The 22,148-nt window shown below is 41.6% G+C and overlaps 1 protein-coding gene across 1 annotated transcript; it reads left to right on the top strand.

Annotated features, from left to right (window-relative positions):
• Nucleotides 1-21,965, top strand: slc6a15 (solute carrier family 6 member 15). Its single transcript, XM_035156403.2, has 12 exons — nucleotides 1-134; nucleotides 2,012-2,522; nucleotides 6,855-7,012; nucleotides 7,908-8,034; nucleotides 8,186-8,367; nucleotides 12,716-12,826; nucleotides 14,804-15,045; nucleotides 15,466-15,664; nucleotides 16,960-17,152; nucleotides 18,545-18,704; nucleotides 19,158-19,320; nucleotides 20,631-21,965. Exons 2-12 carry the CDS (start codon nucleotides 2,222-2,224, stop codon nucleotides 21,009-21,011), a joined length of 2,217 nt encoding a protein of 738 aa, XP_035012294.1. The 5' UTR covers nucleotides 1-134; nucleotides 2,012-2,221; the 3' UTR covers nucleotides 21,012-21,965.
• Nucleotides 21,966-22,148: the final 183 nt, after the last annotated feature.

The raw sequence follows: 22,148 nt of genomic DNA, 5'->3' as shown, positions 1-22,148 counted from the left end.
GCTGTAGCTGCACACACCGGCGGGACTGGTCCACAGAGAAGCAAGTGATAATGCCTGCCCCATGCATGTGCTCTCACAATTTCATTCCTTGAGACGAGTCATTTCGGAAGAGGACGACTGTTTCATCCACACGGGTGAGTTCCCTCCACAGCATCCTACCGAGGGCGCACGGCAAAGGCATGGCTGTGTGTCTGTGTGTGTGTGTGTGTGTGTGTGTGTGTGTGTGTGTGTGTGTGTGTGTGTGTGTGTGTGTGTGTGTGTGTGTGTGTGTGAGAGAGGCTGAGCGGGGTACCAGTGCGCAGGATGTGGCTGCATGGCCCGTGAATGATGAAACACCTCACACAGATGTCGTGAAGACGGGGCGGGAGGGTGGACTCTCATTAACGCGCCTTCCTCGGGGAGCGGCTCGTGCCACATGGCATCGCTGTGAATTTATCTCTTTGTTTGTGTCCATCCGCATTGTTTCTAAAAACCGGCCCGTCTATTTGGACTCATCCTCCCTGAGTCATGTGCGGCCGGGAGAAAATGGTGAAGCGCGTTTGCCTTTGTGCGCCTCCATCAGCCTCACACCCTGAATGTCCGCTCAGTGATCGCGAGGCCGTGTCTGACTCCAGGCTCCACGATGAGTGCGGTGAAGGTTACTCAGCATCACGGCTGTGTTGCCTTCACTGGATTAGGAAACGACGGCCTCTGCCTCCCACAAACCAGGCTAATCTACCAGTGAAGGGGACCTATTAATCCACTAATCCGCGGCAACCCTTGTTTCTGCAACCTCGGAACATTGATGCGTTTCTCAGGAAAAAAAATTCAAACGTATAGATTTGTACCAACACGCCTTGTGAGGGTGATGAAATCCCAAAGAGAGAGAGAGATGATGATGCGCACTTCATCCCACCTCAGTCTGGATATATAGTGTCCACACCCTTGAATGTTTTCATGCTGAAATCAAATGTCGTAAGGGATTTGCATATTATTATTATCCACACTAAAACAAACCCCTGGACATTGTCCCGAAGAGATAGTAATAATAATATTATTTTTATTATTGAAAGTTGACATCCGGCCATGTATGAAGGGTTTGTCCATCACTCAGAGCTGTGGAAGACAATCATTTAGGAGACAAGTGGCACCTGTCAAATTTGTATTTAATTGAAATCCTTTTATATATTAAATGTTTCCCCATCCCTGACAGCCGCGCATCACTATGATTCCCCCGAAGACTATAGAGACAAGTGCCACATGTCTGCTCGTGTTATTATTATTATTATTTTTTTTTATTGACATCCTTAGAGGTTTCCCCATCCCTGACAACTGCAGACTACTGGGATCACTCCGAACATTATCCCTTATGGAAGATGCATGCATGTCTGCTCCTATTGGTATTTCTTTTGTTTTAAAGTCGTCATCCTCTCACATATGAAGGGTGTCCCCATCCCTCACGGCTGTGGGGAAACAGTGTTTGGGTTCGTATGCAAATGGCCTCCTGCCTTCAATTATTCAGCAGGCTGGAAACGTGATAGTCTCCACACCTCGACCTGTCACCGCCCCAGTCACCGTCCCCCAGGCTAATGTTCCAGAGCCTCTTTCTTTCCTCCTTCAGAACATTAACTTACAATAAAATGATCCCCATTCATTGATTCTGCTGCCCCGACCAGACCATGTGATTTGCATGTGCACATAATTGTATGGACTCAAACACTCTGGCCTGGGAGAAGTAGGGAGGGGAAAAGTTCAGATTTAATGACTGCAGAAAAAAGATATGATTGAAATTAGACTGAAATATTTTTATAATTAGGTTGGTGTGTACAGGTTTAATTTATCCTTGTCTTCATTTGCCAGAAACCGGTCAGTCAGCAACTTGGGAGGGCAATTAAAGGCTGAAAGTAGAGTCACAAAACTCACTCAACCACACTGATGACTAGACTCTAAAGTGTTACGGCCAGGGCTGTAACCACAGTTTTCACTTTTTATGTTCCTGTTACTTACTGCAGTTTCCTCTTTCCCGCCACAGACCTTTGGTGATAATGAAGAACTGAAGCACTTTATCAATCAACCTCTACGAACTGTCTTAAACCCCACGGGCCCTTGAACCCAAACTCCATCAAACTTGTAGCTGTGCAGAGACCAAGTTGAAATAGTGACGTTTCACAGACGCCGGCCCTGCCCTTCCAGCCCACTGACTGAAAAGACTTTCCACCCTTCGCCTTGATTGCTTTGTCAAATGCCCAAAAACAGCAAGGCCGTCAAGAGAGAGCTTGACGACGATGTCACAGAGTCTGTCAAGGACCTGCTTTCCAACGAGGACGCCTGCGACGATTCCTTCAAGAAGAGCTCGCTGATCGTCAACAACCATGACGGGGAAGGGAAAGAGTGCGACGTGGAGGAAGGGGGCTCGGACGGCGAGGAGGAGGAGCGTCCAGCCTGGAACAGCAAGCTCCAGTATATCCTGGCCCAGGTCGGCTTCTCTGTAGGCCTGGGCAACGTCTGGAGGTTCCCCTACCTGTGTCAGAAGAACGGAGGGGGTGAGTCCCAGTCAAAACATTAACACAATGAGCATTAGAACTCTTCCAATATTGATGGGTAACATCAACTTACTAAAAACTAAGACATTTGCAAGGAACAGAAACATTTGAATCATCAAGTTTGTATTTGTGTCACAGTTTTGCACAACTCCATGTGTTAGTATCATAATCTTGTCCATAATTTTAAACTGTTAAATATTACCGCCACACAGTAGTTAAGACAGAAACTGTGCATGTACACAACCATACTCAGAATGAACTGTTTGGGTAATAACGACAGTTTGCTTTAGTGTTCTTGACACTGACTGTTTAAGTTTCTTGCCCCATCAGAAAGACAATTTTCGTAGTCTAGTGATTCATAAAATTCCAGTTGTGGTTGTGTAAAAGAGATTACAGCAGAAGGATAGACTTCGGTTACGAAATCAGAATGAATGTGTAGTAAACCTGTGAGTATTTCACTGTGCTGACATGCAACTGAGGAGGATTTATCAGATCCAAGTTTACAGTATCACATCAAAAATGGTTGCATGTCAACGACTTGTGGGTCGGAGCCTTAATGTAACTCTGAAAAAAAAAGAGATGACTTAGCTGCCAGTTCTTGAGGCTGTAGACACCCAAAAGTGTTGGCACATCTTTATGTTTCATATGTTATTACAGAGATCAAATGTTGACTCAAGAAACCACATGACTGTGATCTACCTGGAACTGGCCACCTACACTAAGTAACCAGAATTTCAGCTTTACTCTTTGTTTTTTGGAATCAGTCTGAATATTATCAGAATGATATTTAGGGCCCCACTTGACAAAAAGACCATGCAGTTTTTATTATTACACTGAGGTCCTGTCCAAACATCTTTTTAATATTAAAAGAACTGCTGATAGAGTTTGGCTGCACGTGACTCAGAAACTCCCAAAGTCCCTAAAATAGACAAATAGACGTTGAATGACCGGTTGAAACATTTTCCAATGTAAAGAACAAACTGCCAAAAAGTATGTATGTGTGTGTGTGTGTGTGTGTTCCAGGACAATAATAATGTGTTGCACTTCTCACCTGGAGATTAGGTAAAGCCATTGAATGCCTTGAGAAAGCTGATTAAATGAAACTGTCTCACAGACGCTGGCCAGACAAGATAGAAGCTGTCGATACAAGTCATTTTAGTTATCAGATACAGTTTCACAACGGGCTGTAATACTAAGACCCATTGAAATTAAAATATCAGTATAAAAGACTCCATGCCATTCCAAATTAAAGAGTGGGGGGTGGTTGAGACATTCAGTGGACCGGGGTCTGTGGTATGTGTGTGTGTGTGTGTGTGTGTGTGTGTGTGTGTGTGTGTATCCATACAGTGAATAATGTTCTTACAAGTGTGTTCTTGTACATGATTTGCATAAGATCCATCTGTTAGTATCTTCCATGTGTGTGTGTATGTGTTCAGTTCAAATCAACTCTCTTTCGACCCTGTCATGTTTCAGGTCTGTTTTAAACAGCTCTGGTCCCCCTGCTGTGTTCAACTGTAATTAGATTAAAATGTCAGATCTGGGGCTTGGGCAGGTCTGTGTGCGTGTGTGTGTTTGTATGTAAGACTGGATTTTGTATATGTTTAGTTGCATTATCCACACACAGCAGGAACCTGTATGCCTCATGTGCTGTGTACAGTACATGTGTTTGCATGTCATCGTCTCTCACCTCCTTAGTGTTTCCTTTTATGGCAGTGTGATGAGAACAGAGGGGCCCTTTGTCCTCGGGGCCTACAACAGTGCCTTTAAAAAAAGATTGTATTGATTAGTCTGCTGATTATGTTCTCCATTAATTACCTCATTAATTACTTTTGAACTGCTTTGTTAATAATATGCTGAAGTATTGACCAGAACAACCTGAACACAAAACAGTAACAAGCTGTAGCACAAGATTCAAGCTGTCAAATATTTTGTAGTGTTTTTTCTATGTTTATACAGATTTAGAATCAAAAGTAATTAATGACACTTTATTTGTACACTAATTTTGATAGAAACAATGTTACACAAAGTGCTCTACAGAATCAAAACATACCGACAATCATGCACAAACAATATTAACAGGGACTGAGGAAATGCTATCGTAAATCTCCTAAATTGGAAATGCGGAAAATGTTGAACGCAGGTAAACAAAGAAAGATAAAATAATAAAGATAATAGAACAGAGACATAAAAAGTAGGCGATTAAAGTGAAAACAATTCAGAAACAATTCAAAGTAAATAAGTAAGTAACTAATTAAATAAGTAAATAAATGAATGAATATCAAAGATTAAAAGGATATAACTGTTGAAGATGGGTTAGGGTTAGGGTTTTTCAAGGTAGTTTTGATATGAATCATCTCATCTCATTACTTATACAACATGCATGCAAATCATACACTCTTCTTTTCACTGCACAAGTTGCCTGACTGGACAAACAAGCTATTTCACCTTCACAGTATAAGTGAAGAGGACTGCAGGAAACTATTTTAAGAAAAGATAGATGTGCTCTCATCAGGCTTATCAAAGTGTTGTCAAGGTTTGTGTGCGTGTGCCTGTAAGTGTGTGTGTTGGTGTGTGTGAGAGAGAAAGAGACGCTGTCGACAGTTTTAAAAGACAATGGAGACCAGAGGGGGGTTTGAGTCTGACTGATGTTGAAGCCTCCCTCTACTCAGTGAACCAGAATTAGACATTTTAATATTAGAATACAGTGAGTATACTGTACAAACACAAACACACACACACACTGGAAACAAAAGATAGACACACACACATATTTACTTCCTGCCTGTGACCACTCCCACCTAAAGCAAAGCTGGGAGGGACAGCAGCAGGACTCAGGAAAGGATCTGAATGAGCGTCCGGCCAGATGAAACAATATACTCTGTTGAAACAGGGATGAAAAAACAATACACCCATGATGGAAGTGTGAATGTTGTCAGCAGTGACTCACACTGCACTTCGTTGACTCACCTATGGTATTGTTTGATGTTGTGGTTGAGAAAGGGGAAAAAAAGTCAGATCTTGTTGGCCTAGAAATATGATGTATGATATAGAAATGGCTCAAAGGTTTCTGTGAAACCAAATTTTGGTTTCATGAAACCAAAATTCATGCGAAGAAAAGAAAAACCTCCTCGCTGCAATATTCTTTGCATCAACACATATGCAACAGGAAATTAAAAGGCACATAAATTCAATAACTGCCACTGAACACATATAACCACCGGCCATTTCCTCGAAAACAAAGGTTGAGGTTCAGAAGGTCATGTGCACAGTCGTACGGCTCATGAGTACTCTGCCTGTCATGAGAAACGTGCCCCCTCTGTACTTCATTACATCACACTCATTACAGCCTGTCCTAATGTTAGTCATCCACCCTGAAACCTTAATTCTAGAGCGCAACGTCGTCTGTGTAATGTTGCCCAAAGTAATCCCACAGTCATTTAGGTAATTTCAGACTTCTGCATCGTTGCTGGTTTCCTGGATTATTTGATTGCACCACACACCGTGGTGGGACGCATTAGGTGGAAACACACAGTTGCAGCTCAGCAGTCGTGTGTATAGTAATTTGTGTGTGTGTGTGTACTTATGTCTGTGTACTTACTTATGTCTTTGTGAAGACCATTGTGAGTAAAAACGAAATGCAGCGAGGACATTTGGGAAAGTGAGGACAAGCCGTCAAAGAGCTGTTTGGAGGTTAAGACTTGAATTTAAGGTTAGGGTTTGGTTTGGATTAAGGTAAGGTATTTAGTTGTAATGGTTAAGGTTAGAGTAAGGAGCTAGGGGATACATTATGCCAGTGTCCTCCCTGAGATAGAGGTATGTGTGTGTCCAAATATTACTCATGTTGTGGGGATGTAAATCTGTTTATATGGTTGCATTATGTGGACTTGACTTCCTTATGGGGACACAAAGTAAGTCCCCACAATAAAAATCATTAGATTTTATGGTGGAGACATGTTTTAAAGGTTCAGTGTGTAGAATCTAGTGACATCTAGTGGTGAAGTGTCATGTTGCAGCTGATTACCTTTCACCTCACCTTCCCCTTCCAAACATGAAAGAGAACCTGTGTTAGCCTTCAGTTGTCATAAAAACTCAAACGGTGTTTAGTTTGTCCAGTCTGGGTTCCTGTAAAAACTGTGATACACCGTGATTGTGAATTTGTATACAGCGTGCCGCAGATGCAGAGGTAAAGACCAGTTACAAAATGTGTATGTTGTGCCCATGTGCTTCAGGGCTGGTTTCAGGAACTGAAAGTGGTGTCACCTCACAGTTCCAGTTTCCTCTCCTTGTGTATCTTCTGTCTAACTTGCTGTCTGTATTTTTTTGGACTGGCAGGAGCGTACCTGGTGCCCTATCTTATCCTGCTGATATTGATTGGCATCCCGCTGTTCTTCCTGGAGCTCGCCGTAGGCCAGCGTATCCGCAGGGGCAGCATTGGGGTGTGGAACTACATCAGTCCTCGGCTGGGGGGCATCGGCTTTGCCAGCTGTGTGGTGAGTCTTGACACTGTTTATTAGTTTTATTGCTTAAAGGTAGAGTTGGTAAGTTGTTTCTGAAACACTAATTATCTTTGTATTGAAATCCATCAATAAAGTGGTCTGTGTCTGTGGCCCTCACATGACTGAAATGAACACGACCAATCATTAAATTTGTACTGAATGAAATAATTGATTGGCTGACGTACCTGCCTGTCACCTACCTGCCAGCCTGCACGCACCCTGCATGTGCTCTTACTGCACATGACCGGAGTCTTCAGCTGGAGAGACATACACCACTGAACCAGAGAAGATAATCAGAAGTTAGCAAGCGAGTCACAGAAAAGTCGAAAGAGGCTTAGCTGTTGAGCACTGCTATTTAGTTATTATTCTTTTGCAGTTATTTATGTATTAATTTGTTATTATTGTGTTGCTCTGTAATATCTCTTTAATCTGCCATGTGTTTTTCATGCAAAATGCTATTTTGTTTTGATAAACCTATATGAAAATGACCATTAAAAGGAATCTGAATCTGACTTCTAGCAGTTGTCAGTCAGTGCACGTTCATGTGTTTTGGGGGCGTCGCTTTGACGAGAGGGCTGATTGGATGGTGTGGGATGTAGCAGTTGCATATTTTCAGTGCAGCCTTCTTATCCAGGATTACCAACCCTAGCTTTCAAGACAGATTTTTTGGAACAAATAATGTACTGTGTGTCATCTCAAATGGGGAAACCATAAGGATAATGTACATTGGTCCTTCATGTGAAAAATGGAAGAAACTGTTCTTTATTATCAAAGGGGACTCCAACAGAACATCATGTTTGTTACTGTGTAAGAAGGTGATATGATTAAAGTAAAGAATCCTGTTTTTGATTCAGTGTGTCTGAAGTCAACTCTGCTCTGTTGCCTGTAGGTTTGCTTCTTTGTGGCTCTCTACTACAATGTCATCATCAGCTGGAGCCTCTTCTACTTCTCCCAGTCCTTCCAGCAACCTCTGCCATGGCATGAGTGTCCACTCATCAAGAACAAGACCAGTACATGTGAGACACATAACAAAGAAACCACTGAGCTATTCATTGTTACTCTAGCTTCTAACTCCCTGTCATGTTTGAACTGTAAAACACAGAGCTTATAAGAGCGGCTAATTTCAATAAAGAGGTCCACAGCAACTCTTTACATTTCTGTCCGCAGATGTGGTGCCGGAGTGTGAGAAGAGCTCGGCCACCACCTATTATTGGTACCGTCAGGCCCTGAACATCTCCGACAGCATCTCTGAGGGAGGAGGCCTCAACTGGAAGATGACGGTGTGCCTGCTGATTGCGTGGTCCATGGTTTGCCTTGCCATGATCAAGGGAATCCAGTCTTCTGGGAAGGTAGGCACAAATTTGATTTCTGTTAGCGTTTTTCATTTCCTCAGTAGATTCTGTAGCCAGAAAAGATCTTTTTGATGGTTAGTTAGCTGTACAGCTGCCCTGTGATGGCTTGGCCAGCTTGGCCTTGATAGCCGCTTAGATGTAACTCTTGGACTCTTTAAAGTGACAGAAACAAATGGCCATTTCTTGCCAAGTGTTTTGAAAAATCCTCTCACATAATGAGCTCACTTTAAAGTAGAGGCCTTTAAAGGGCAAACAGAATGGGCGCCTGGTATTAACACACTGCTGGGTGACTACTGTAATGTGACTTGACTTGGCTTGTCTAATGATACAGTCTCTGATATGATCCTGGGAGCTCATGTGATCCTGTGTGGGATTCTGGCTCAGCTTACTTCAGTGTAGTGTAGCGAAGCTGACAGTAGCGTGACTAGCATCCGGAAGGATTAGCCCACTGGCTAAAGGTTGGCGTTTGCTTGCAAACTCGCGCTGCTGCTCTTCTCTTTCTACCGGTGATCTTTATCATTCCACACTTTCTCGGATCATATGACAAGCATTAGCCAAGGTCACAGTCAAGCTGGGCTAATTGGAGAAATGGTTGCGCTCTTAAACGTTCCCAGAGTAATCTTTGATGCAGAAGTTATTTGATTTTGATATTATCCCCACATCTTACGTTGGGCATCGGCTTGGCTACGACAAAGAGTGGGGTCAATATTAATCCGGTGTATTTCTGCGAATTACGTTTTTTTCCCCTCTCCAAAAGAAAAAGGTCTTGATGAAGTTCATCCATGAGCCTGAAAGAGCTTAACCCAATGAAACAAGTCTTTGTAATGGAGCCAAAATCATGGAGAATTAACATCCCGCAGCTCGATTGGGGTTTTTAGCCTCTTATAGCTCATTATTTTGGTTTTACAGCACATTAAGTGTATGATTTAGTCTCAGCTGCATCTGTAGGGAACTGTTTCCAACACAAAGGCTCTGAAAAACCTATTGGGTGCAACCTGTCTGTAACTAGATAGACAACTTGGTGGAGACCAAACTGGAGTTCTCAGAAGGAGAGCATATTGAACTGACATTTAACAACGACCTGGAAACATGGACTTATGGGATGCTCATGTTGCTCTCTGGCTGTTGAAATTTAGGTTGGCAATGGTTTTAGCTAATGTAATGTTAGGTTGGTGATGGTTTTTGTTGTCTGCCGCTCAGTGTATTGCTACCTTGGTGTCGAAAAAAAGTTATTAATTATTAACTTCATGGTAAAACAGGATCATTTCTCCCTATTATGGGATAAATACAACTGACTCAGCTTCTGCAAGAAAATCTTTTGTTATATCAATATATCACATGAAAACCAACATATCTTCATATCACATCTTATCAAGTAGCATTTCTCCTCCTTAACAAATGATAAATGGATATGTTGTTATTATAATAAATATCCAAATGAGAAAACGTTCCACCATGTCTTCAATGTTATTGTATTTTGTACAATACTGTGACAAGGAAGGCTCTCAATCGAGAGACCTTCTTGTTTGTAACTTAAGACCAAGCAAAATGATTTGTCATGGTGGCTGCAATACACTGCCGTGTGTTTTTCTACCTTTAGGTTGAATAAACGTTATTATATAAAATTTACAAAACAAGACGGAGCAAGAAAACAGCAATAAACTAGAATCATCTTTTTTGACCGTTAATTGGGAAAATTAGTTTTTACAGCTTTAACAATATGGTCTTCAGGTTTTTAAACAAATGTGTTGAAAATAGTTTAGGTGAAAAGATTCTGCTTTGTGGAAAATAACAATATAGAACCCTCTAGAGACTGTAACTGTAGTTTCTTGAGATGGTGTGGTTAACTCGGCTGTCACGTTGGCCTTCTGCAGCTCATTTACCACAACAGTCTCAGACAAAACAAGATAGATGTGAGCAGCAGAAACGCAGCTTTAATCTCAGCCTGTGGCTCAACTGATTCACAGAGCTCCACAGTCTCATTTCCATTGTCTGCCACATCCTGCTTCCTGGCAAGACATGTCACTGATAACCACAATCACCTTTACACTCACAATCACCACTGCCACTCTGTCAGAGGAGTCGTATTAGAACTAATGAGAACTTCCATTGCCATTGTGAAAACAAAATGATTTGTTAAAGCGAGAACATACGTTTATTTTGTGGTTTATGAAAAAAGAAACCCAAGCTACTGGTGAATTGTACAGTTGGAGCTCGATGGTCGTCCTCCAACTACCTGGTGTGTCTGGATGGCCTCTCGAGTTGGCCAGAATAGAAATGGGCATGAACTTTCCCCTGAAGGGGCCAGATTCAAGTGTCTTTGAAGTTCAGTCGAGGCCTCGTGGTACAAAAGAATAATAATGTCCCCTCCACCCATGTTCACACAAAAGCCTTTTCCAAGGAATATCCCTAACCGCGATCTGCATTGCTGTCCCATTTGTGTGTGTGGGTGGGCGTGAAAGGGATCAGACTGTTTTGGTTGCCATGGTTATACGCGCTCTTTTTGGCTTTGTTTGATTGTCAAGAGTGTGGCCCAAAGAAGAGGGAGTTTTTTTTTTTTACAACTTATGGTGAGGGAGAGCGCAGGCTTGTCCTAGATTTGGTAAAATAATGTTGAGACGCATTGAACGTTGGTCTTTTGGATGTGAAGCAGTCTGCAGATTACTGGCTCTTTGTGTATGAAGAACGATTGCGTGTGAATTTCTGTTCTCAGGGGGAAATCTAACTGTTAATGATAACACAGTGATAGCAGTTCTCAGAATATGACCTTTGCAAGAGAAATGCTTTCTAACATGACACATTATGTTTCAAAACATGACAGAACATGAAACTGACATCATGAAGGAGCAGATACAGTATATCTGCTTATCACAGAGAATAGCAGCCTGTTTGACTTGACTGGGATAGTGTTCTTATAAACTCGAGCTCTGTGCTCAGGAAAGAGTTGCAGCTGAGAAAAGGACAAACACTGAGTGAAGAAATGTTTTCAAATTGTTACATTTTACTTTATATTGAGGGATTTATCATCTGCAAAGCATTCAACTCTGCTTAGACCCCAAAACAACTTGAATAAAACATAAAATCAGTCTATCTGTTGGTTTTAAGTGACAGAATGTCTTGATGTCTGATTTCTCGCCTAGAATGCATCATTTCACAATTAGCAGAAAACTATTTTTGTGTCTGTGCTGTCATAAATAGATCGAGCTTTAAGGCATTTCTTTGAAACTAAAAGAAAGAACAACTTGTGATCACTGCAGATCAGGAAATGCCCCAGAATGATTTCCTTTGGCAGTGGAACCCTAACCCTAGGTTTCAAAACTGTCTATAACCAGAGAACAAAGCCATGGGACACTTGCCTCACAGTGAGTGGCACGAAAAACTTTTGTGATCACAGATTAGAGACTCTGAGTTTGGTTAAACTTTCAAATATATGAATGAATCCCACTTAAACGCATTGTTTACCTTTCCCTTTAAGATGTGACACTACGCTGCCTCCCTCAGGTCTACATATGGACCACCATGTATGAGACGCAGTGGGTCTGAATCACCAACTGTGCGCATGACTCAACCCCAAACCATCTCCCAGCGTCTGTGCCCACACCCCTCTGTTAGTCCTGTAAACCCACTTGTCGCAGGGTAGCGCCTGAGTCAGGCTCTCATTACAGCTCTCAGTCTTTAACTGCCATCTTGTCTGTACAGACGGTGGCCCCGGGTTAGAAACGTGTAGTGTTCAACTCAAAATGACATGGGGCCCAGTGTCTGATTAGCACAATAATGAGACAAAGGGGCTTGCAAAGACCGTGGAGCTACCAGTTCTGGCTGATATCAGTTAACCACCTTGCATGGTGCATTCTTTAAAAATGATCAAAAGAGATCAGATATTTTAAAACATACCCCAGACTCATCTCTCAGCTGCAAACCTAGATCCGAGACCAAGATATAAATAGGAAACTAAAGAAAATGTATTGGCATCATCATTTCCCCCGTCTCATTTAAAACTAACTAAGAGCAAAACTTCCATAATCAGCCTGCAGGTGGGATAGGGCTGTTGGGCCTACTTCAAGTCTGTGCAGGTAAAACATAATCTGGAAACAAGTTCATAGCTATGAACAAAACATTTAGTTGAATGCAGCTTTGTTTGACTTTTAGTATCTTGTGATCACTCAAACCAGATTTGGTCCTTATACAGCTGTAAGTGACGGTCTTTGTTTTCGCTGTGTATCCATTGCTCCTAGTTTCCAAGACACTGTGTAACTCTCTTGACATCTTGAACAAGGCCAAGTGTCTACTGAGGTACAAGCTGACTGGAAAGTGTTTTTTAATTCAATGATGTGTTTGTTTGCAGGTGATGTACTTCAGCTCCCTGTTCCCATATGTTGTGTTGATATGCTTCTTGATTCGGGCTCTGCTCCTGAAGGGCTCCGTGGATGGGATTCGCCACATGTTTACACCCAAGGTAATGCAAGTCAGCGTGTCTCTATACCCTTAAAATACAATTCAGAGCAACACTACTGTTGGGAAGTCAGTGGAATTTACTAAGGAGGAATATTTCTATGTGGTATTTAACCATTTGATTGTTGTTCTTCAACTAAATTGTTTCATTATCAAATAATCAATCCATCCCTTTGTCTATAAAATGTCAGAAAGTAGTGATTATATTTTGCCAGAACCCAGGTTGACATATTTAAATGTACTGTTTTGTGCAACTCAGTCCAAACCCTTGTAGATAACAACCAAAAGATTCAAATCTCCATTTAAAAAAAAAAAAAAAACTGTAACCAGCAGATCGGTGTCCTGTTTGCTTGTGAAATGACTGAAACATCAATACAACTAATCTCAAAACAGCTGCCAATTTATTTCCTGTCAATCAACAAACGGATCAATCGTTTATGTTCTTCATGAGAGAGCAGCATGTGTCAGAAATGTAGAAATGCTACTTGAATATTCCCAGCTGCAGGTCAAGTTTTTTTTAATCAACCAGTCTCTGTTAAATTGGATCGACTTCAAGGTGTCGCACTCAAAAATTCAATCTGCAGCGTAATAGGCCGGCTCCTCTGCAGCATCAGGCCAATGGCACTTTGGGCTGTGAAACCATGTCACCATGGCAACAGGAGTCACTGAGGCTTTCTGTAAGCGACCAGCCCCAGACGCTCGTCCACAGCAGAGTGTGTCTGTCGTGTCCCATGTGTCGGCTCAGTCTCGTTGGCTGATATTTTACAATTTTAGCCAACATGTGCTGCCACCGTCTCCCGCGCACGTCAGAGTCCTGCTGCGTGCTGCGAGCAGTGTGAGACCTTCTGTAATAGAGAATCTACCAGGTGGAAACTGTCACGACACCAGCTGTCATTTGGCAAGACACACGGTGTCCCAACTTATAGTAGATCATTCTGTGCACTCAAGGATTATTATTGTTTCAATTTTTAACTTTCAACTTCATTGTTGAAGGGTTTTTACGTATTGAAGCAAGTGAATCATAGACCACACACAGTCTGAGTCATAATACGTAATAACTTACACAAAGCAAAGAACTACACTATGTAAAACATATGCTCACAACCCCCCCGCCCAGCCTTAATAACACAATGAGCATCACTGACAGTGAAGCATCCGGACATCATAGTCCCATCCAGACTTTAAATACTCTTTTTCATGAATCTTCTAAAATACAACAATCAGTTCATGTATTCACAGTTACATCATCAGTTTGTTTAATGACATAAAGTCACACTATAGCACCGCATGTTAATGTTATCACTGTATATGTGTGAGTCTTCACAGATTCTGTTCAATCTCAAAACACAAACCTCACATCTTATATGGTAAATATTTTTTTTAAAATGTAAGAATTTTTTTGGGCATTGAAATTATGTATTACATTTTTTTTCAACTCAATTCAAATTTTCAATAACTCATTTCTCCCTTTGTTTATCAATAATACAAATTCAGAATTATATTCAATGTTTAAAATATTTTAAAAAAATGTATTTACAACCTGCTCATTTCAATTAAGCAGCAGTTTTATTAACATGTGTGATAATCATGCTCAGTGCCTTAAGTGTCTAAGTTAAAATTATTTAAAATAATAAAAACATAATAATAGGTATATTAAATACTGTGGTTTAAAAGTAAAGGTAGCTCATTTTCAGATTTAAACATCGATGATATCAATCAATTCTGGCTGGAATCGAACAAACATTCAACCAATCAGTGTACGCTCCATTGATCATGTGACACTGGCGTTTCTAATTACGGGAAGTGGTCAGCTATGTCTGTCGAAAAGTCAAAATGCAACTTAGCTGACCTCTTACTTTAAACTTTTTAACATTGAAAAATAAAAGAGAAGATTTCTAAATCTGGTGAGACAGATTTACTTCCATAAAAGACGTTGCTAAATGTGGACTGTGTCACTGAATCTGTCTGCGCTCTGTTTCAGTTGGAGATCATGCTGGAGGCCAAGGTGTGGCGCGAGGCGGCCACGCAGGTCTTCTTCGCCCTGGGTCTCGGCTTCGGCGGCGTCATCGCCTTCTCCAGCTACAACAAGCGGGACAACAACTGCCACTTCGATGCCGTCTTGGTGTCTTTCATCAATTTCTTCACCTCTGTGCTGGCCACCCTGGTGGTGTTCGCTGTGCTGGGCTTCAAAGCCAACATCATGAACAACAAGTGTGTCGCACTGTGAGTATGAGCTCAGTCACGTTCAGATATTTATAGCCTACCTTCGTGTTTCCTGTCCACCAGTTAAGAGCTGATCTGAGAGTAAGCGGCGAAAGAGAAACATTTTTAAGTCTGAATTTCAATTGTATGAATAAAACATAGGGCAGGGCAATAAAACAGTATCAGCAATTATTGAAATATAATAAAAGTTCAATATATACTGATATATTGCTCATTTACTGCTCAAGTGTTAATCATTCTCTGCTCATAAAGAAGAGTTTTAAACCTTAACCTTCTCTCAGGGGCCAAAATCTGTCTTAAAACCGATATTTATTGAAAACTCATGTGAAAACTTTTATCTTGATATCATGTTTGGCCTTATCGACCCAGTCCTACCAAGACATGGCTCTTAATCATCACTATCTTTTGTCTGTTTTTTAGGAACACCATTAAGATTGTGGGGTTGCTGGGTAACGGCATTGACGAGGACCTGATCCCGCAACACATCAACCTCACTAAGGGTGCTCTGGTGAGTGTGGAGGACTACCATCAGATGACAAGCATCATCAAAGGGGTGAATGAGGACGGCCTCAAGAACCTGGGTCTGGACTCCTGCACCATCGAGGACGAGCTCAACAAGGTTTGTGCAAAAACACAGAGAAAAACACATCCAAATATTGATCGACAGGAAATGATCAATATTTCTTTAAATATACTTGTTTGTTTTCTTGCCAAGAGTTAAGTGAGAATCCAGTAAATGTGAAGCAGGGGCAGCCATTTAGATTAGCTCCACACAAACACTGTCAACACAGGAAAACAACACAAAAGCACCGGTAAAGCTCATTCATTACCACGTTACAGCTCATTTGTTTAATCTCTACAAACACTAAAGGGGAAAAACCGGGTGCTGAGGGGGCGGCAGTAGGGTACCCCCTACTGGCAAGGGGTGTAATTGCAAGGCAAACAAGTTGACATATCAATTAAAAAAACATTTCATTTTATTTTCTTAGAGTAACATTTTAAGAGTAGGCCAAACATTTTTGATTCAGTTTTTTTTTTGACAATATTTTCTGTGTGGCCTATCTGATGCACAATAAGATAACATGAGGCTCCAACTGAAGGGATGTCAGTGGTGGTAATACTGGGTTAGATCTTTCTTTAATGGCCCAAAAGCCAAGTTGCAAAAAGCCTGTTGTTTTGTAAAATGTTGTAAAACTGATATAAATGATGTTAGACGTTCATATTAATATAAAAATCTTGAATGTTGCTGCTGCACTGCATTCAATATGTTATTATACAGATGTTCTCCCAGCACCTCCAACTCTAAAGGACTTCCTGCCTCTGTGCATTGTGGCTTTACATGGAGCTAAGCACCAGACTGTATCTTGGCCAGGAGCAGTGGTCCCAAAAATATGACTATTTCTATAGTATGACACATTAGTCATGACACACCCACTACTCCAGTACATAGCTTTCAATGATGATGAGCTGCTGATAAAACCCATCACTTTCATGATTATGTGTGAGTTTTCATTAGACATACAGAACAGCCGTTCTCATACATGATCTCTGGAGAATGTCTGCAGAATTTTGACCTGACTTTTTCCTGAGTTTGCTTTTTCACTCACTCGTGGTGAATCCTGCAGAGGATCTCCTGCTGTTTTCTCACATTGGCTCATTCGGACATTCTTTAGAGTTTTTACTAGAGAGCTGGCCGGAGAAACTCTGGAGACTCTCACCCTGACATTTGCGTGCGCACATCCAGCCCCTTCGGAGAATGTCTGGAGATTCTCCAGAGTGCAGTCCATGTCTGAAAGGAGCTATAAAGACTCATAATGTATTAACCTACCTCAAATAAAGGCCTGGATCTTAGCTTGGGTAAAGTAAAGATGCTGACTTCCTCTCCTTCTTCTTCTTCTTCTTCAACCCTGACAGGCCGTCCAGGGCACAGGCTTGGCCTTCATCGCCTTCACAGAGGCCATGACCCACTTCCCAGCATCGCCCTTCTGGTCCGTCATGTTCTTCCTAATGCTGGTGAACCTTGGCCTTGGCAGCATGTTCGGCACCATCGAGGGCATCCTCACTCCGTTGATTGACACTTTCAAAGTCCGCAAGGAATTTCTCACAGGTCAGAGATGATGAATAATGAACAACAATGTTCCTTCTTTCTTTCATACTTTGATCAATTTGACCAAGTAGCCTTTTCAATCAAGTAGCATAACATTTAAAAGTGTTTCGTTGCATGTGCAGGATGTCTGGAGGCTGTAATTGCCTGGGTTGTCGCATAAACATTCACTTATTTTCATATTCGTAAAGTTGATCATCAACAAAGAAATTACAGTTTATCAACTGTCCTTTTCTAGCACTGCCCTGGTAGATGAGCACCAACATTTAGAGAAGATGAGAGGGGAAATGAGTTTATTATAATGTTATGATTGCAGTACAAAGCCTCAAACCCTCAGCAATGAGACTTTCTCTTAATTTTGGAACATAAATGCTACTTTTCAGTGACATCAAAGGCTAAGACAGAAACATTGCCACAATAAGGGGCCATGTTGAAGAGAAATGTTATGAGATTTCAAAAATAAAGCTCTTATATTATGAGAAAGAAGGTTTAATTTCACAAGAATAAAGGTAAAAAAACATTTTTTTAGGAACTTAGCAGCCACAACTCCCTCTGGATCCAACGCCGTTGTCAAACTATGAAACCTCTTTGAAAATCACACAGATGTAACGAAGGAAAACCTTACAGTTGTTTTCCTCCTCCACAAAAGAGGTAACGTCTGTGTGGTTCTTTCTTCAGAATAGACTCAGTTTCTTACACAATCTTTTCTGTCCAGATACTTATGATAAAGTGGTGCTGATGTGACAAAAGGTTGAGTAACCTAAAAAGATGCTCCACATTCCTCATTTTAACAGACAGCAGATTGATCTTCAGATATTTCCCCTCTAAAATGAGACATAGCCAAAATTATGACTTTGTTATGACTTCATCCCTGTAAATAAAGACATTAATCTCTCAACATTATGACTTTGTTCTCAAAATATCTGATTTGTTTGTCTTCTACGTTGGCAATAGATACAAACAAATATTTAAAAATAATAAAAATAATCTCTACCATAAGCAACAACATAACTGTTTTTGATAAATGAGGCTTGAGGCTGCACAGTGCAGTGAACAGATGTGGGCCATGCTGCTGCTCATTGGACTCCGACAGCTTTAAATGGTTCCCGCTCTAATTAAACATGTTCCATTTTAGCTCTGTTTATTGCAACTCGCCTAGTTTGGGTGTAAGTTAATTTATGGTACAACCATAAAATATCATCGCACTTACTGTTTTTACCAGCCACAAAAGATATACAAGTTATATGTATGCATGTATTAGCTGTTATTAGTGCTTCTAATACTTGTTATTTGAACAATCCGATCTGAATGTGAACTCAGTGACCCGCTCTGTAATGTACAGTATCTGTGAGTGGTGCACACTAACTAACTGCAGTACCTGCATCTCTCCTGCAGTGGGGTGCTGCGCGCTGGCCTTCTCCATTGGCCTCCTGTTTGTTCAGCGCTCAGGGAACTACTTCGTGGCCATGTTTGACGACTACTCGGCCACTTTGCCTCTGCTCATCGTGGTCATTCTGGAGAACGTGGCCGTCGCTTGGGTTTACGGATGTGAAAAGTACGTACACAATATCATCATCTGCATATAGTCTGAAGTTTGTATGAATTACGTAGCATGCAAAAGTAAGCAGGTATGTGCAGAGTCTAACTTTGTACTGACAATTACCCTTTAATCCAATTAAAAAGCAGTTTCTAAGTGAGATAGTGTCGAACAAAAAACTTTCATACAGCATTTTGATGATGTCTTGGGAAAAAAGCCAAATTGACTATGATCACATATGCATTTTGTATTTTGGTAGTTTTGCTTGGAATATTTTTTAAATAATTATTAAAACACAAATACATCTGTTGTATTTGTATACCTGAGGTGATCTATTTGAATGAAGCCGTGAAGGCAAAACATACACAACATACAGAGGCCATCAGGTTTACAAAGAAGAAACGATTTTGGATTCTTTACCACAAACTTCTGATCTCACCCCCCACTGCTTCGCTGCCGCCGCTCTCTCAGGTTCTTTGAAGACCTGAAGGACATGCTGGGCTTCACGCCGTACCGTTTCTATTACTACATGTGGAAGTACATCACGCCCATCCTGCTGCTGGTGCTCCTGTGCTCCAGCTTCGTCCAGCTGTCCATGACGCCGCCCAGCTACAGTGCCTGGATAGAGGAAGAGGTGAGTCAACATCTCCGGCCGGTCTCTCCCGGGACCAGAGATCAAGGAGGGGGGTGGAGGTTCTCCTACTGGAAGAAGTAGAAAGCAAATTAAAGGGTTCAAAGTAAAAGAGACGTTAGCTGAAATGGAAAGGCAGGGGGATGACCAAGTTCTCACTGATAAACACATGTTCAGGCATCCTTTAACCCAGGGAAAGTCAACAGGATGTGTAGTCTACCACTCAGACATACAATGTTTGATCACAGAGCCATTTTAAAGCTTCAGTAAGTGGAGCAAAGGATAAAATGGGACGGAGTGTCCCTGCCTGTTCTCCTTAATGTGCAGTGATGCTCACACCTCTCACCTGCAGAATGATTGGGCATCATTTTGATTTAGATACAGACTTTCAACATAGCTCTCATTACAATAGCTTTGATTAATACATGACATAATCTGCAATGTTAGATTTTATACAAAATGTATAAAATCCCCAAAACCATTTGATAGTGTCCAGGGTGACATCTTCATATTCCTCCTTTGTCCAACCAAGAGTCTTGAAAACCAAACCCATTCATGTTGTCATATCAGTGATATAAATACAGAGGAAGGCAGCAAGTCCTTGATAAATCATTGTACTGTTGACTCAGTGATCAATGGCAATTTATCAACATTTCGATTCTCACATAGCAAACTTGTTTAGGCCCAGATCCGGCCCACATCCCTCACATCTTGGGCAGGCTGCTCTCGTTTGCCAGATCTGGGCCGCAAGGAAGCCATAGCAATACAGCATGTCAACCAAAGGTGGCCCGAATTTGTTTTGTGCTATTTTGGCCATATTCACCATTCGCCACATGGGGCCACTTCAGCTTCGCATTCCATATTCCTCCTTGTTTAGAGTGAATGCATGTTTGCCAAAAGTGACCCACATTTGCTATTTTACCAGTGGGCAACTTTAGGCTCACATCCATTTTGTTTTGGCCACAAAGCCATAAGTGCCGCATCATTGCCTGAAGTGGCACACATCTGTTTGCTACCTATAGAACAGACTTCAATTACATCAACTTCATGGAAAAAAGAAATAAACAATTAAGTGAGATATATCTTTAATAGTAAATATATTGATTGATTACAAGATTGGTTGTTTCACAATCTGGATGGTATACCACCTGTTTTTTGTTGAGGGAAACCTTGTTAATGAGCCACTGTCCACTGTCATGGAAGCACTGAGAGGAAATGACTTGTTGTCAACTCATCATTGTGTGTGTTACTCCACTTGTCCGTCCTCCATATTTCCTTCTGTATAACTTGTTTTCCTCGTGTCTGTCCTCCAGGCCAAAGAGCACAACGTGATCTTCCCTTTGTGGGGCATCGTAGTCTGCATCTCCCTGGTGGTGATGGCCATCATGCCCGTGCCCGTGGTCTTTTTCCTGCGCTACTTCAACATCATCGATGAGAACACCAGCACCCTCTCCACCGTCTCCTACAAAAAGGGCCGCATCATCAAAGAGACCGCCCGGCCGGGGGAGGATGACGACACCAGCCTGATTCAAGGCAAGTCGCCCAGCGAGGCGCCCTCGCCGATGCCCGGCAACAGCATCTACCGCAAGCAGAGCGGCGGCGGCAGCCCTGACGCTGACACCGCACCTAACGGCCGTTACGGTATTGGTTACTTGATGGCCGACATACCGGATATGCCCGAGTCAGACTTATAGACTGACTATAATAGTAAGCCCTATGCGGCCATACCGGCAGGCCACTCCCCCCCCCCACCCCTCTGCGTGCGTTTAGTTGGCTGTATCATCAATGTATATTTCACTTGTACTATATATCCTTTGTAGATATCTTAGCTGCTCTCTATTTGTCGTCTCTGAACCTTTATGTGATTGTCTACTTTACAACAAGTGGGAGGAAACATCACCCTTATCTGACCCATGATCCATTCGCTCGGCTGCGTCCCAAACTACTCTGCGTCTCCTGCTCCCTCTGCTTCCTCCTCAGTGCAGATCCTGCAGGAGGGAATCGGTGTAAGCAATAACGTGGACGTCCCACCAGGCCTACTTGATCTGCATTTAGGAGTCTGCGAAGGAGCAGTTCCGAGGGTCGAGAGGTCATTTTTTAGATCGAGCCTGTCTGTTGGGGGGTGTGTTAATCAAGCCAGCGTCTAGTCCTGCTGTAAAAACTGGGCGTGTACATTATGACCCCTAACTGCTGGCTTAGAAGTCCTGAGATTAGCGGCAGTGTATTAACACTGCGAGACTGAGCATCTTTTTGTTGGTGAGAGTTCACGAGTTGAGTTCAAACAGCGAGAGGATGGCCTCTGGAAACCACTCCCATGATTGTTTGAGACAAAAGTGTGCCTAAGTAATTTATATTTGTTTATAGAATACATGATGGACGCTGTATATTTAAGGTATTCTGTAAATATAATATAAATATTATAAATATATTTATCTTGATAGTTTGGATATCAGAGCACCATGTTTTTAAGGTTCAGAAGTACTTCAAACTTCCTTAACTCTCGTCTTTGTTTTTTACTAATGTGTTGTCAATGTTTGTGAGGAATAAATCCTCCTTGTAAATATTTTTTCCATGAAATGGCTTCAAATGCAATGTCTTTTTTTCCCTGTCCAGATTAAAGATCAAAATGGTCCACACACCGTGCCACAGATGTTGGTCTTCTTTTTTGTTATTCCCAACCTGTCTGTCACCATTCCTCTACTCTAAATGTAAATAACAACATTAATTAAAGAATATTAATCCACACATACAAAGAATGAAGATACTGGTAACTTTAGAATTAATTAGGAGTATTTTATAATTGTTTCAGTCAATTAACTAAAAATGTGTTT

The sequence above is a fragment of the Hippoglossus stenolepis genome, chromosome 5 (genome assembly GCF_022539355.2).
Source record: "Hippoglossus stenolepis isolate QCI-W04-F060 chromosome 5, HSTE1.2, whole genome shotgun sequence".
Lineage (NCBI taxonomy): Eukaryota > Metazoa > Chordata > Actinopteri > Pleuronectiformes > Pleuronectidae > Hippoglossus > Hippoglossus stenolepis.
Note: the sequence above shows the minus strand (reverse complement) of the source record. Positions and strands in the feature narration are given on the sequence as shown.

Excerpts from the sequence above, each read along its gene's own strand:
- slc6a15 (XM_035156403.2), top strand. The coding sequence starts at position 2,222 with ATGCCCAAAAACAGCAAGGCCGTCAAGAGAGAGCTTGACGACGATGTC. Across the intron at positions 8,035-8,185 it reads CAAGAACAAGACCAGTACAT|ATGTGGTGCCGGAGTGTGAG; the intron begins GTGAGACACATA and ends TTCTGTCCGCAG. Across the intron at positions 15,046-15,465 it reads AACAACAAGTGTGTCGCACT|GAACACCATTAAGATTGTGG; the intron begins GTGAGTATGAGC and ends TCTGTTTTTTAG.